This window comes from Saimiri boliviensis, chromosome 14 (assembly GCF_048565385.1).
Source record: "Saimiri boliviensis isolate mSaiBol1 chromosome 14, mSaiBol1.pri, whole genome shotgun sequence".
NCBI classification, from domain to species: domain Eukaryota; kingdom Metazoa; phylum Chordata; class Mammalia; order Primates; family Cebidae; genus Saimiri; species Saimiri boliviensis.
Window position 1 is genome coordinate 25,752,818 of NC_133462.1, and position 12,973 is coordinate 25,765,790.

The window sequence follows — 12,973 nt, forward strand, 5'->3', positions numbered from 1 at the left end:
ATAATTCACCCTAGGGCACGGCTAGTGACTGGTGAAACTAAAATTGAACCCAGGAAGTCTGGAGAGAATTCCTATTCTGTTCACCCCACTGGGACATTGCGAAGGTTTTCTGAAGACTCCTTCATCCATCCATCCATCCATCCATCCATGCATGCATTTTTCATTTACTCTTACCAACTCAGAGGGTGATATTATTTCATGTGAAGCACTCAAACCATGCATGGTGTGTGATAACTTCTCTGGAAATATCTTTTATCCTAAGGTTGTTGCCAGGGAGAGCACTGAGCCAGCTGCGTGGTGAGCCTGGCCAGGGCAGCCCCTGAGGAGGCAGCCCCCAGTCTTGAGAGTACAGTACAGTCCCTTGGGCTATAAGGCTGGGCAAAGCCTAGGCCCTAACAGAGGAAGGTCAAAGGGGAAAGCTGTCAGTACACTTTGGACCCGGCGTGAAGAACGGCAATGAGTCAGCAGGGATCAAGGGAAGGCTTCTTAGAGGAGGTGGCATTTCAGGTAAAAACACCACCAGCAAATCCTCACGTTGGTGCTCACTATGTGCTGGGCCTGCCTGCAAATGCTTTACACGTTTCAGTACATTTACTTCTCCCAGTACTTTTACAACACACGTGGCATCACGACTGCCCCCATTTGGCAGGTGAGGAAACTGAAGCAGAGAGAGGTGAGGGAACTTGCCCTGTCACGGAGCTCATGCACAGCACAGAGCAGTGCTGAGAAATTTCAGTGCTTCAAATACCGTCATGACAATTCTGCCAATTCTGTGTACCGCTTACATTAATATTTACTTAATATTTAAGTAATTTTTGACCTAAATAAGTGAAAAACTTTATCTAAGTACAGTACAGAATAGAAAACCAGTATGGATAGAAAATCGATACTATGAACTTTTCTAGACTCAGTTGTCTGCTAAGAGCTTCTAATTCAAGATCTATTCAGTTAAAAGGGGGGCATAACTGTACAGAAGAATTAAAGATATATTAGGATCAAACTGAGGCCGAGTGCATTGGCTCATGCCTATAATTCCAGTACTTTGGGAGGCAGAGGCAGGAGCATTCCTTGAGGCTAGGAGTTCATGACTGAACTGGGCTGTATAGTGAGACTCCATCTCTACAATTTTTTTTTTTAATTAAAGATGTATTAGCCCCAAACTGAGACTTTCTCACGGTGCAATCAGAAGGATTGAAAGAGAAATTAAAAGAAAAAAAAAAAAAAAAACTTTCTCACCACATGATGGAAAGTGAATGAGGGAACTCTGCGTATCCTCTAAAATCTTACTTGGAGAACAGTGATGGCGGTGAAGAGCATATAGACTCAGGAGGCAGATTACCCTGCTTCACATCTTGCTGGCTATCCAGCTCTGGGAAAAGAATCTCTCTAAACTTCGGTTTCTTCCGGGTAAAATGCTGATGTTAACAGTTCTGACTTCATAGAAAACTTGATTACAAATGAAACCATTTAGGTATAATAATACACAAAACCAGATACACACTGAATGCTTAATAAACAGAAGCCATTAGCATCATCGAGCTTTGCACGGATGTCTCTGGCCTGTTTGTTGTTAGACGAACATAATAAAAATCGTCTAGTAAACACAGCGATTACTCTGTACCGAGTTGTGTTCTAGGTGAGATGCATGACCATCCTCAGTTAAACTATAATCGTTCATTGTCATCTCTAGGTCTTCCTACATAAATTTAGGAAGGACGGTGAAGTCGGCTCATCGGACGTCACTGGGGGCTCCCTGTCCAGCCCTTCCTTTCTTCTGCACGGATCCCAGGGCGCAGACCGAGAAGCACGGGGACTGACAGTTGGGCAGCAAGCCCCGCCCCCCGACGCAGCGCCTCTCCTGGTTCGCCCCGCCCCGCAGAACTCTCTTTTTTTTCCCTGCGTCGCGCTGACGTCACGCGTCCCGCGACTCCTCGCGCCTGCGTCGTGGGCGGAAGGTCGTCCCTGTAACCGGCTCGGCGGTGGGAGCAGCTATCGCCATGTTGTCGGTCGCCGCCCGCTCAGGCCCGTTCGCGCCCGTCCTGTCAGCCAAGTCCCGCGGGGTGGCGGGCGCACTGCGGCCCCTGGTGCAGGCCGCGGTGCCCGCCACCCCGGAGCCGCCTGTGCTGGACCCGAAGCGGCCCATCCTGAGCCGGGAGTCGCTGAGCGGCCAGGCCGCCCGCCGGCCTTTGGTCGCCTCCGTGGGCCTCAATGGTGAGCCGGACCGAGGGCCGCGAGCGGGGCTGAGGGTCTCCGGTGCCCGCTGCTCCCGCCCCCGGCAGGGAGAGGCCGCGGGCGCTCGAGCGGAGCCTCGGTGGGAGGATCAGGTCGGGCTGGGCGGCCTCCGCGACGCTGGGCCTAGTGCCTGTGCCCGGGGCGTCTTTGTGGGGGCCGGCCTGGGCTCGCGTCCGCTGGCTTTGCATGGTTCCTCCTCGACCGAGTTCGCGAGCTCTGCAGGGCCCCTGCTCCAGCCACCTCTGAGGGGTTTTGTTGCTGGCAGGTCGTTTGACCTTGGCCAAGTTTCTAAACGTCCTTCCTGTGAAATGGATTCATGGTTATACCAATTTTGTAGGGTGTCGTGAGGCTTAGATAGAATAATTCCATCCGAACCCATTAGCACAGTTTGGGCACTTACATGCTTAAGAGATGGAAACTTACTAATATTTAGGAAGTTGGCCTCACCACCGATCCCTTCAGTGTCCTTCCCTTGCATCCCCCCCCCCCCAAAAAAAAACTGCATACACAAGGTCGGTTACCGTGTAGTGTCTCAACATAATCAGTCCTCAAGAACAGGCAGAGATTGATGACATTTACATTTTACAGATCAGAAAACAGACGAGGTAGAGTGACTCGCACGGGGATCCGTGGTGTGGACCTGTGGTAGCAGGGATTTGACAAGACGGATTGTCGTAGCGTCTGAGCTCTTCTCAGAGGCTGTTCCACACCCTCTGTCCTTAGATCTCCGTTTATCCTCGTTTCGCCTTCTATTTCTCTTCCTTACTTGGCCCTGTGTCGGGGATAGATAAATGGCAGCCTGTGGACAGTGTGCCTGCAGGCTGTGTAGTTTCTAAAACACTGGAAAGATCAATGGCATCTCTCGAAATGCTGGAAGCTGGCAATACTTGGGATCTAGTTCCTACTTGGGAAAAGTCCAAAGCGTGCTGTGTCCTGGCCGCCCCCGCAGCTGGAGCAAGTGCCCTCCACCAGTTTGTCACAGTGTTTACCAGGCCTGCTTGTTTCATTGTGTTACCAACCTGCCTCCATTGATAGCTGTTTGTGATTCTTCCCCTACGTGCTCAAATTGCCCCCCACTTTCTTTTTAGGCTGCCTTCATTCACCCTGGGCTCTGCACTTTCTCCATGGTCCTTCCACTAAGTTGCTGCATGGCCACATGTTTTCCTTACCCATCCTTTCAATCTCAGTTAAGGATCAGGGGAATAAAATTTGTATTTGCTGATTTGTCTGACTTTATAGCACATACACTTTACACTGTGTATTGTGTTTATTGGTGACTCCTCCGACCTTGAGCTTAAGGGCATAGGGAATGTAATGTCTTCTTTATTTTTCTATCTTTCACAACGTCGGATTTTGTATACAGTTAGTGCAAAGTATTTATGAACGAATAATTGTTCAGAAGCCGTGCATTTTGAAGAAACTGCCTACGGCGAGTGTAGAGTACCCTAGCCCATCCTTTAGTCTTGGGGGCGAGAAAGAAGGAAGGAAGGAGAACATTTCAATAGCAAGAGAAAAATATCTTTTGAACTTGCCGTATTGCTAGAGTTTCTTCAAAAATTGGAGGCTTAACTGTCTCAGAGAATTAGAAACAGGCAAATGTAGGACCATAAGGTGAAAAGTTTTTCCGTAATCATTTCAGCCTGTAGCTTAAATTCACATTATAATCTGGCTAGGTGGTTTATGGAAAGATGGGTAATGGGAGGGGAGGGGTTAGATCTTGAGAAGATCCTTGAGTTGGAGAGGAAGATTGTACTATTTTCATGCAGACTTCCAAGGCACATTGGAGCTCATCTTAAACAAAACTTACTCTGTTAACATTCCTTAAATTTTCTCCTTTAAGTATTTGAAGTTGCTTTAGGTTAGAACTAAATCTAGCATCTTATTAAAAGTCAGACCTAATACAGCTCAAGTCAATATTTGGAGAATGATTTTTGCAACTTGGCAGTTTAATTTCCGAAAGGATTCTTGTTGGTGTAGCCTACTAAAGTGTAACCAGCTAGATAGAGTAGGAGGAGACTTTTGCCACCAAATCTCTGAATGAGAAGGGGGAAGCCATTCTCTTGAGTGTTCTTGTACATTTCCTTGTATACCGTTAAGGGTTGTGGATACTATTTTTAATGTAGATGTATGAACTTCTGATTCCTTTATTTTTTAGGTAGGAAACACATCTTTTTTTTTTTTTTTTTTTTTTGTAATCCCAGATAGTGCTAGGTGCAAGTAATTTACGTTTAATTCCAAATGCCAGTGTATACTGGCAGGTTAGCTTTTGTTAAAGGAGTAGTGTAAGATGTAATGTCACTTTGACTCCACAGATTCTGGGATGTGAATCTCAAGTTGCCAATATCTGTGTCCTGGTCTTATCTAAGAAATGGTTGGGTTAGTCAGAAAAGCACATAGCGTGATTTTGGTAGATTTCATTATTGTTTGTGAATACTTGTGGCTTCCATAAAGTTACTGACCTTGAGAATCATGTGAAAAGCAGTTGAAGTATTCCGTATTGTAATGTTGACTACTCAAGGAAGTACGTTGTATTTGGATGAGATCCTAGTAGAGCAAGGGTGGAATTGCAGTTTATTACAATAAAAAGGCATCTTATAAGATAAAAATCTTTCTTTTGGAATCACATTTTCTAAAAGAGGAATTTTTAGTGTCCCCCTTTTTAAAAAGGAAACTTTGTGGCAAATTTCTTAAGATGAATGTACAGTCTGCAAAGAGGTTTGCTTCCTGAAACATACTTAAAAGTGGTACTAGGTAAAATATTTTCTTCATCAGATATTTAAAAATAGTATGTTTCTTGTTTTTGTTTTTTAAACTTGAACCAAAGAAATGACTTGCTCCCGAAGTACTACAAAGTAATTATTTGTTTAATATTCATTTGGGCTCGTTTATGCCCTACACTAGACTTGCTCCAGTTTAAAGAACTACAGTAGTGAGAAGGAAAGATAATACCCCTAGTGTTAACAAGTAATTATTGCCCTTTACTCAATAGGGTGATATATGAAAATTTTGCCCTTTTTTTTCCCTTGCTAAATCAAAATAATTAGTTTTGCAGATTTTATTTTATTTTGAGAGCTGCCTGTCCTGATAAGGATGACCTCTGCCTATTAGTGGCTTTATTTTAATTTAAAGTAATGTTAATTTATACCCTAGAGTATAAAATAGAAATTAGCGTTTCTATTTTATACTCTAGGGTATAAATTAGCATTACTTTATACAACTAGAGTTATACAGTTCACGGAATGTTTATTGTTTTGACATTATTATTTTATGAATTGTTAACAGTTCTTTCAGAGAACATAGATTGGACTATAAGGGGCAGACATTTGCCTTAAAAAGATGATCAGCATCAACTTACCGTGTGGACTAGGTGAGACTTAGGGCCGCTTTCTAATCTAGAGAGTATGGGAGGTATTTAGCATGATTTATATAGTATGTCTTGCCGGTTGAATTTTCGGAAACTTTGAGGTATTACTGTTTATTTTCCTGTTTTAATGTTTTCAGCACGATGCACTGAGATGTTGTGACTCCTGAATCAGCAATATTCAACCAGAAGGAGCTCAGTTTACAAATAGTTTTTTTACGGTTTCCTAGCAATATGATTGGTAGCGGTTCACTTCCTTTTTAATATTTGATACGCTAGCACCGCCAATTTGACTATTTCTGAGACCCAGTGAGTGTCATATTTCACATTTTTTAGAATTTGGTTTTCTGCTTGTGAATCCATAAAGGGCTATTTCCCGGTGTATACTCCCTTCAGGATACTCATCTAATTGTGTTTTTTAACCTTCCGTTTGTCTTGCAGTCCCTGCTTCTGTTCGTTATTCCCACACAGACATCAAGGTGCCTGACTTCTCCGACTACCGCCGCTCTGAAGTTTTAGATAAGACAAAGTCTTCAAGAGAAAGCAGCGATGCTAGGAAAGTTTTCTCCTATATGGTGACAGCAACAACTGCTGTGGGTGTCACCTACGCTGCCAAGAGTATCGTCACCCAGTTCATTTCCTCCATGAGTGCTTCTGCTGATGTGTTGGCCATGTCGAAAATCGAAATCAAGTTATCTGATATTCCAGAAGGCAAGAACATGGCTTTCAAATGGAGGGGGAAACCCCTGTTTGTGCGCCATAGAACCCAGAAGGAAATTGAGCAGGAAGCTGCAGTAGAATTATCCCAGTTGAGGGACCCACAGCATGATCTAGATCGAGTAAAGAAACCCGAATGGATGATCCTCATAGGTGTTTGCACGCATCTTGGTTGTGTGCCCATTGCAAATGCAGGAGATTTTGGTGGTTATTACTGCCCTTGCCATGGGTCACACTATGACGCGTCTGGCAGGATCAGGAAGGGGCCTGCACCTCTCAACCTAGAAGTCCCCACATATGAGTTCCTCAGCGACGATATGGTTGTTGTTGGTTAGAGACTTGGACTCAAGTCATAGGCTTCTTTCAGTCTTTATGTCATCTCAGAAGACTTATTTGAGAGCAAGCCTTCTGTACTTGAAGTTGATTTGAAATATGTAAGAATTGATGATGTATTTGCATACAATGTGAAGTAAATTGAATTTAATGTTGAATACTTTTAAGCAGTCACTTAATAAAGCCACTGTTAAGCATTGTTATGCTTAGTCATACACTTGAAAGTTACAATGTCTTTTAGCTAATTCTGATTAAAAATTACAGACTGGTACACAAGATACTTGTGAAATCTATAACTGACTTTATTTTCCTGCCCAAATATTTGTTTCCTGCATTGCATCAGGGACACACATTCTACAAAGCTCATTGTTGGGGTGAAGTAAAATTAACGGGTCATCTCGGAGCCCTGGGAGGGTTCTATGGCATTGGCAGAAACAATAGTATCTAGGTATTCGTTATTCACTGGACTTGGTAAGAGTCCTGGCAATGTGTTCCACGCCCCTGCTCCCCCTCCCCCCACTACTGTGTAAGCTGTATGATAATCTTACTCTGATCTGTGGGAAAGAGTCCTAAATGAAGCATTAGTAGCTCTGAGGGTTTAGCTTCAGGTCTGGTGTGGTTTTTCTCCTTTAGTGACAGGCCAAGAAATTGTATTACTCCCTTATGACTATAAATTAGTACTTAAAATCCTTTAGTCTTCATAGGCAGTGGGAGCATACTATCTGAGAGAAGCTTTCCAAAATGAGAGTGCTCTGCTATTTCCTTCATTTGCGTGTGGATCCTCCATGTCCCCAAAGCTCCTGCATCCACTCTATCAGGAGGGAGAAAGGGAGCATCTGAGACCTACTACTGCCTGTGTGCAGAAATGGTCCTGCTGGTTTTGTTTCTGTAGTGATGATATTTTGAGTGTTTCTTCCTGTTGGGTTTACAGTCACTTTTCACTGCCAAATGGTGTGGAATCAGATGCAGAGCACGTCGGAATTCACATCCTATTTTCTGCCTCCAATTATGCAGGTGAAACAAGACTAAGGTCCATTTTCCGCAGGGAGCTAGGAGTGGGCTTTGCCTTTTGAGAATCACAGCCACTTTTTCACGTGTCTGTCTTTGCTGTTTGGAGATGGGCCAGCCATGTGCTTTACTGAGTCCACCTGATGATCTCATGCACACTTTTTAAAAAGGGCAAAACTGCTTAGTTTAGGTCTGCCCAAAGGGAACCGACCATCCAGGATTTCAGGCTTTGATGTTAACCGGTGTTGACAGAAATGCCGACAGAAAAAAGATGTCAAACTTTCTATGCTTATGAGTAGATAACTAGGCTCTGGTTCATTTCTACCATTCTAGAAATGAAAGTAGCCTATGTGATAATTGGTGGGACACAACTATTTTACATTTTGTGTCTCTAGATAGTGGAGGTACTCCGGATTGAGGGTTGGAGGAGGGATGATGGAATGGGAAACATTGAGTTGTGAGGGGAACACAGGTCCAAACACTAAACTTGTGTTGCCAAAAATGTCAACAGCATCCCTTCCCCATAGAGAAATACTGATACCCCATATCACCTCCTACCGTGAAGTGATACCTTGAAATGTTTCATATTTGAAGTGCCAGACGTCACTGTGTTTGTGTCTGCACGGCAATGGAGGACAGAAGTAGCGAGTTTGAAGGACCCTAGCTCCTCCCCTAGTGCCAGAATTGCTGTATCTGGTGGCTGCTTACTTCGTCTTTCATATGTACAATTTTGATTCTAAATCCTAAATTCATATTTAGAATTTGATGGGATGCTGTTCAATCCTAGTGGCCCATTTAGTTGTTAAAAGAAAGCTTTGCTGCACAAGTGAAAGGACAAGTCAGTTCACTTCCTGCTACTTTTCGGAATGGGCACGGCAGACCTGTGTTAACATTTTTACCATTCTGTGAAAAAAAAAAAAAAAATCTAGGTATTGGGGGGAAATGACTTACTGAATAAACCTGACCGGTTAGCAGCCTGACATCAGATCATTAACATGGACTGCTTTTTACTGGGAATAATCCTTAGGACAATCATGAGGGCCATGCCTTTTCATTATGCTTTGAAAAGTGTTATTAAAAATGACCTGTTTGAAAATGTTGCATTATTTGTTAAAGATAACATCAGGTTTTCTTTGGTCTTTCTGGGCATACCCTTGTAAAATCTTTGGCTCAATCTGAGTGTATAGAGGGCATTTTTCCTGTTGGGATATTTATGGCTTGGGATCAAAATGTGCTGTCCTCATTTTTCTAAACTGTGGGAACATACTATTTAAATATCAGACGTAATTCTTCATTCTCACAGTACTAAATTTCATTTTCTGTATTTTCATGTCATTTGAATTTCATTGCATTTTATATATTAACCCAAAATAAATGTTTATATTTTATGGACTGCTATCCTTAGCCCACTGTTCTCACACACTTTATCACCACCTGTCTGCTAGTGACTCCCCTCCACCACTTCCCTGAGTTTCATATTCTTGTGCTTACTGGGCATCTGTGTGTGGATGTCCTGTTAACACCTTAAACTCAAACTGAAAGGAAAAGACGTTTCTGTCTCCCATGAACCAGCTTCTCTATTTCAGTGCGCTCTCCATCTGCCTCATTTGTTAATTACCTGGCAAGCACAAAACCTGCTGGTCTTCCCTGCCTCGTTTTCATTAGCTCTTCTCCACCTCACCCCAAATCAGTCCCTCAGTTCTGCCAATTTGCTTTTTTTTTTTTTTTTTGAGACAGAGTTCTTGCTCTGTTGTTCAAGCTGGAGTGCAATGGTGTGATCTTGGCTCACTGGAACCTCAAGCTCCCGGGTTCAAGCCATTCTCCAGTCTCAGCCTCCTGAGTAGCTGGGATTACAGGCTCATGCCACCAAGCCTGGCAAATTTTTTATATTTTAGTAGAGATTGGGGTGTCACTGTGTTGCCTAGGCTGGTCTCAAACTCCTGACCTCAGGCAGTCCACCTGCCTCGGTTTCCCAAAGTGCTGGGATTACAGGCCTGAGTCACCACACCCAGCCTGCCAATTTACTCTTAAGACCATTACTGTCTGTGTCATCTGTAGCATTCTAATAACGGCTTTTTGAGCACTCATTACTGACCACTAGGCTAAGTGTACATTAGGTATGTGGTCTCCTAATCCTTAAAAAACTCAGTTAATGTCAGGTAATGATGCTGTTTATAGTTTACAGATGGCGAAACTGAGGCACACCAAAGTTTATTTTCTACAACCATACCTGGTAGGTTTGTTAAGCCACAATTTGATTTTAACTCCAGGAGTCGGAGCCTACAGCCTGATCCCCAGTCTATGCTCCAGCACTTTATTGAGGCCTTGTCAAGTCTTGCCCAGTCTATTGCAGTAAGACTCCAGATAGATCTTTCCTCCAATTCTATCCCCATAAAATTTGTCCTCCATGTAGCTGACAAGTAGTCTGGAGGTTAAGCATATTACATTGGTTCTGGATTCCAGTCCTGGCTCTGCTATTTCCTAGATGTGTGACCTGACATAAATTACTCCATCTGTTCCTTTCCCTTCATCTGAAAAATAATCTAAAATACAAGGTCCTCACCTGCACCCCACCGGTAAACCCCTTGCTCTACCGTAGTTACAGTAACAGAATTTACCTGTAACCTACATTCTTTGTAGGTTTCTTTCAGTTTCTCCCCAAGCTTTCCCTTCCACCTGTTTCCACTTTCTTACCTCTATTTTAGTAGTTCCTCCACCGCTTGCCCCCCAAGAGTCTGCTTAGGTACAACGCCCTGCAGGAAGCCTTCCCTGACTCACAGGCCCTTTCCCAGTAAGTTTTTCCAAAATAACCAGGAAATATCCATTGTGGTGTTTATATTAACCTCTTTTTGGTCCTGGTTTATCTCTCCACCACCACCGACTGAGGGCTGAGGCCCACGGCAACTACTCATCCATGGACTTGCATGCTAAATGGAAAAAAAAAAAAAATGGCATTTGAAAGGAAGATTTTCTAAAGTGTATTTTGTAAGCAGGTCTAACATAAAAAAACAAAAACAAAAAAACAAAAAAAGCAATCAGTGTATCTTTCCAGGACTTGAGGTCAGAGGAGATATTACAGGATTATTTTGGATTTAAATTTAAACCATTCCCATAAGAAAAAGTTGAAAAACATAAATAATGAATTTAAGATCATAAAAACTGAGATTTTACTTTATGTTTGTTTCCTAATGACTGTTCTGCCCATGTAAGAGACTTCAATGTCAAAGATCTTTTAGTATTATCTTTTCAAAACTCATAAATGCAATGAGTGTCATTTCACTTACATTTTCCACTTTATCCGTCTTATTCATTTTCCAACCTGGGATTTAGGAAAGGAATGTTTTTGTTAAAGAGGAAAAATCCTATCAAGCAGATCAGTTCTCTTCTGAGGTAGGAAGGATTCAGGATGATTTTCTCTGTTCAGTACTCAGCACTATTTATTGGCGTTTAACAGTGTCTAAACACAGCACTGCCACAAACTCAAGAATATGAGGTTAAGATGGTTTCTAGTCCAGGTACTTAAAGAAAACCTAAATACACCATGAAAGGAAGACTATTCAATTGCTTGCTTCTGTGAATGCTTGTGAAATAGATTATTATAGATCGGAAATCTCTGGTCTGCAGCACAAGATTAAAATTAACTTTGTAGAAGGCTTCAGCAGTATCTCTGTAATAACTTCTCCATAATGACCAACCTAAGACTGGTCCATCAGTGAACTGAATATCCTAAATTCAGTAAACTACACTTTATATTTTTGCAGCTATTATCCTAAACGTGGGTCAATTTGAGTGCAAAACCTTAACTGTCATCTGGCTTTTGAAATCTACTTTATTAGAATATTTGCAAAGGTAAGAAAAGAAAGTATCTAAGTAATAGGTTTCCATCCATTTTTAAAAGGGCAAACAAAAGCTTGGTTTCTTAATGGAAGGGAGAGGACGCTAATGCATTTCACAAAATTGGCCTGTCTAGAGTGAATATCTGAAATGCCATTTTCTACATTGGGGCATGGCTAAAATCTTAACTCATGCCTCGCTTTCTCTGAGGGAATACTTGCTTTCTCAGCTCTCTCCTCAAGGCACACCCTGTTGTGGCCCCTCTTCAACCCTTCGAAGAGACTAGGCATTCCTGGCCCCGTTTATCTCAGTACGTGAAAATCAGGTTAGAGGCAGTATTCCTCTTAGCAAGAGATAATCTATTTTAGACTATATTAAATATAAATCTCAAATGAGATAGCGGATAGAAAAGGTATATAAACTGTAAAACAAGACACAAATGCTCAAAGCATTATTTAATGAAGCAATAAATGGCATTTAGAATGTGATTAGGTATGCAGAAAGGCCACTTAGGTGGAGGTAGACCCTATTCAGAATGCGATTCTGAATCAAAGGTTGATATTAATCCTGCATTCTTATAATGCTTTGGTCCCTGGAAGTCCAGATTTTCATGAGTACAGAGTTTTGATGTTAATGGAAAGCAAAGCTGAATTCATCCATAGCAATGGTTCACATTGTAATGTCCTCCTCTTATTTGCTTTGAAGAATTAATACTAATTGGCTGTGAAGCTGGTTCTTTGAAATGATCAAGAAACTTGATAAGTCTTTTGTAAAGCCTGATAATGGAAAAAATGAGGCAAAGCAAAAATATATAAATGAAGAAAGAGCCAGCCATCCTCACTTGATGGAAGAAATTAAAATAATAAAAGCATGCAACTCCATAGTAACAAAGGTGTAAAAACCAGGGGATACAGATGACTTCTTAGCAAAAATATAAAATGCCAAAATGAGCCCAAGAAGTAAAAACCTTAAACATACCAAGTGGCATAGATTAAGTATAAAAAAGTTATCATGACTGAATGGATTCATAGCTGCGTTCCACGACACATTAAGGTAATTCCAATGCAAACGTCCACCTGTTCAGGTCAGAGCTTTCCAATTTTACTGTGCACGGGATTTACCTGGAGATCTTGCTAGTGATGCATATGCTGATTCTGTAGGTCTGGAATAGGGCCTGAGATTCCGCATTCTATCTAACACTTTCCCAGGTGATGCCCATGGCAGGCTAAAAAGTTCAAGGGTGAGAGGCTGCATCTGGTGAGGGCCTTCTTGCTAGTGGGAACTCTCAGCAGGGTCCCGAGGTGGGACTCATGCCTGTTGCTTTCTCTGAGGGCTGGTCACCTGGTGAGGGGGCTGAGCATGCTAGCTCAGGTCTCTATCCTCTTACAAAACCATTTATGCTACTTCTGTGATAACCCGCTAGTTTATGAATTTGTGAATGGACCTAATCACCTCTTAAAGGCTCCACCTGTCAATACTGCCCCATCG

General features: G+C 42.4%; 1 protein-coding gene across 1 annotated transcript; it reads left to right on the forward strand.

The window, feature by feature from the left end:
* Window positions 1–1,914: 1,914 nt before the first annotated feature.
* On the forward strand, window positions 1,915–9,049 carry UQCRFS1 (ubiquinol-cytochrome c reductase, Rieske iron-sulfur polypeptide 1). Its single transcript, XM_039466177.2, has 2 exons — window positions 1,915–2,211; window positions 6,035–9,049. Exons 1-2 carry the CDS (start codon window positions 1,998–2,000, stop codon window positions 6,643–6,645), a joined length of 825 nt encoding a protein of 274 aa, XP_039322111.1. The 5' UTR covers window positions 1,915–1,997; the 3' UTR covers window positions 6,646–9,049.
* The last annotated feature ends 3,924 nt before the right edge of the window (window positions 9,050–12,973 follow it).

What these genes read in the sequence shown, in the direction of transcription:
- UQCRFS1 (XM_039466177.2), top strand. Translation starts at nt 1,998, where the DNA reads ATGTTGTCGGTCGCCGCCCGCTCAGGCCCGTTCGCGCCCGTCCTGTCA. An exon ending in CGCCTCCGTGGGCCTCAATG is followed by an intron (nt 2,212 to 6,034) that starts GTGAGCCGGACC and finishes TTTGTCTTGCAG; the next exon opens with TCCCTGCTTCTGTTCGTTAT.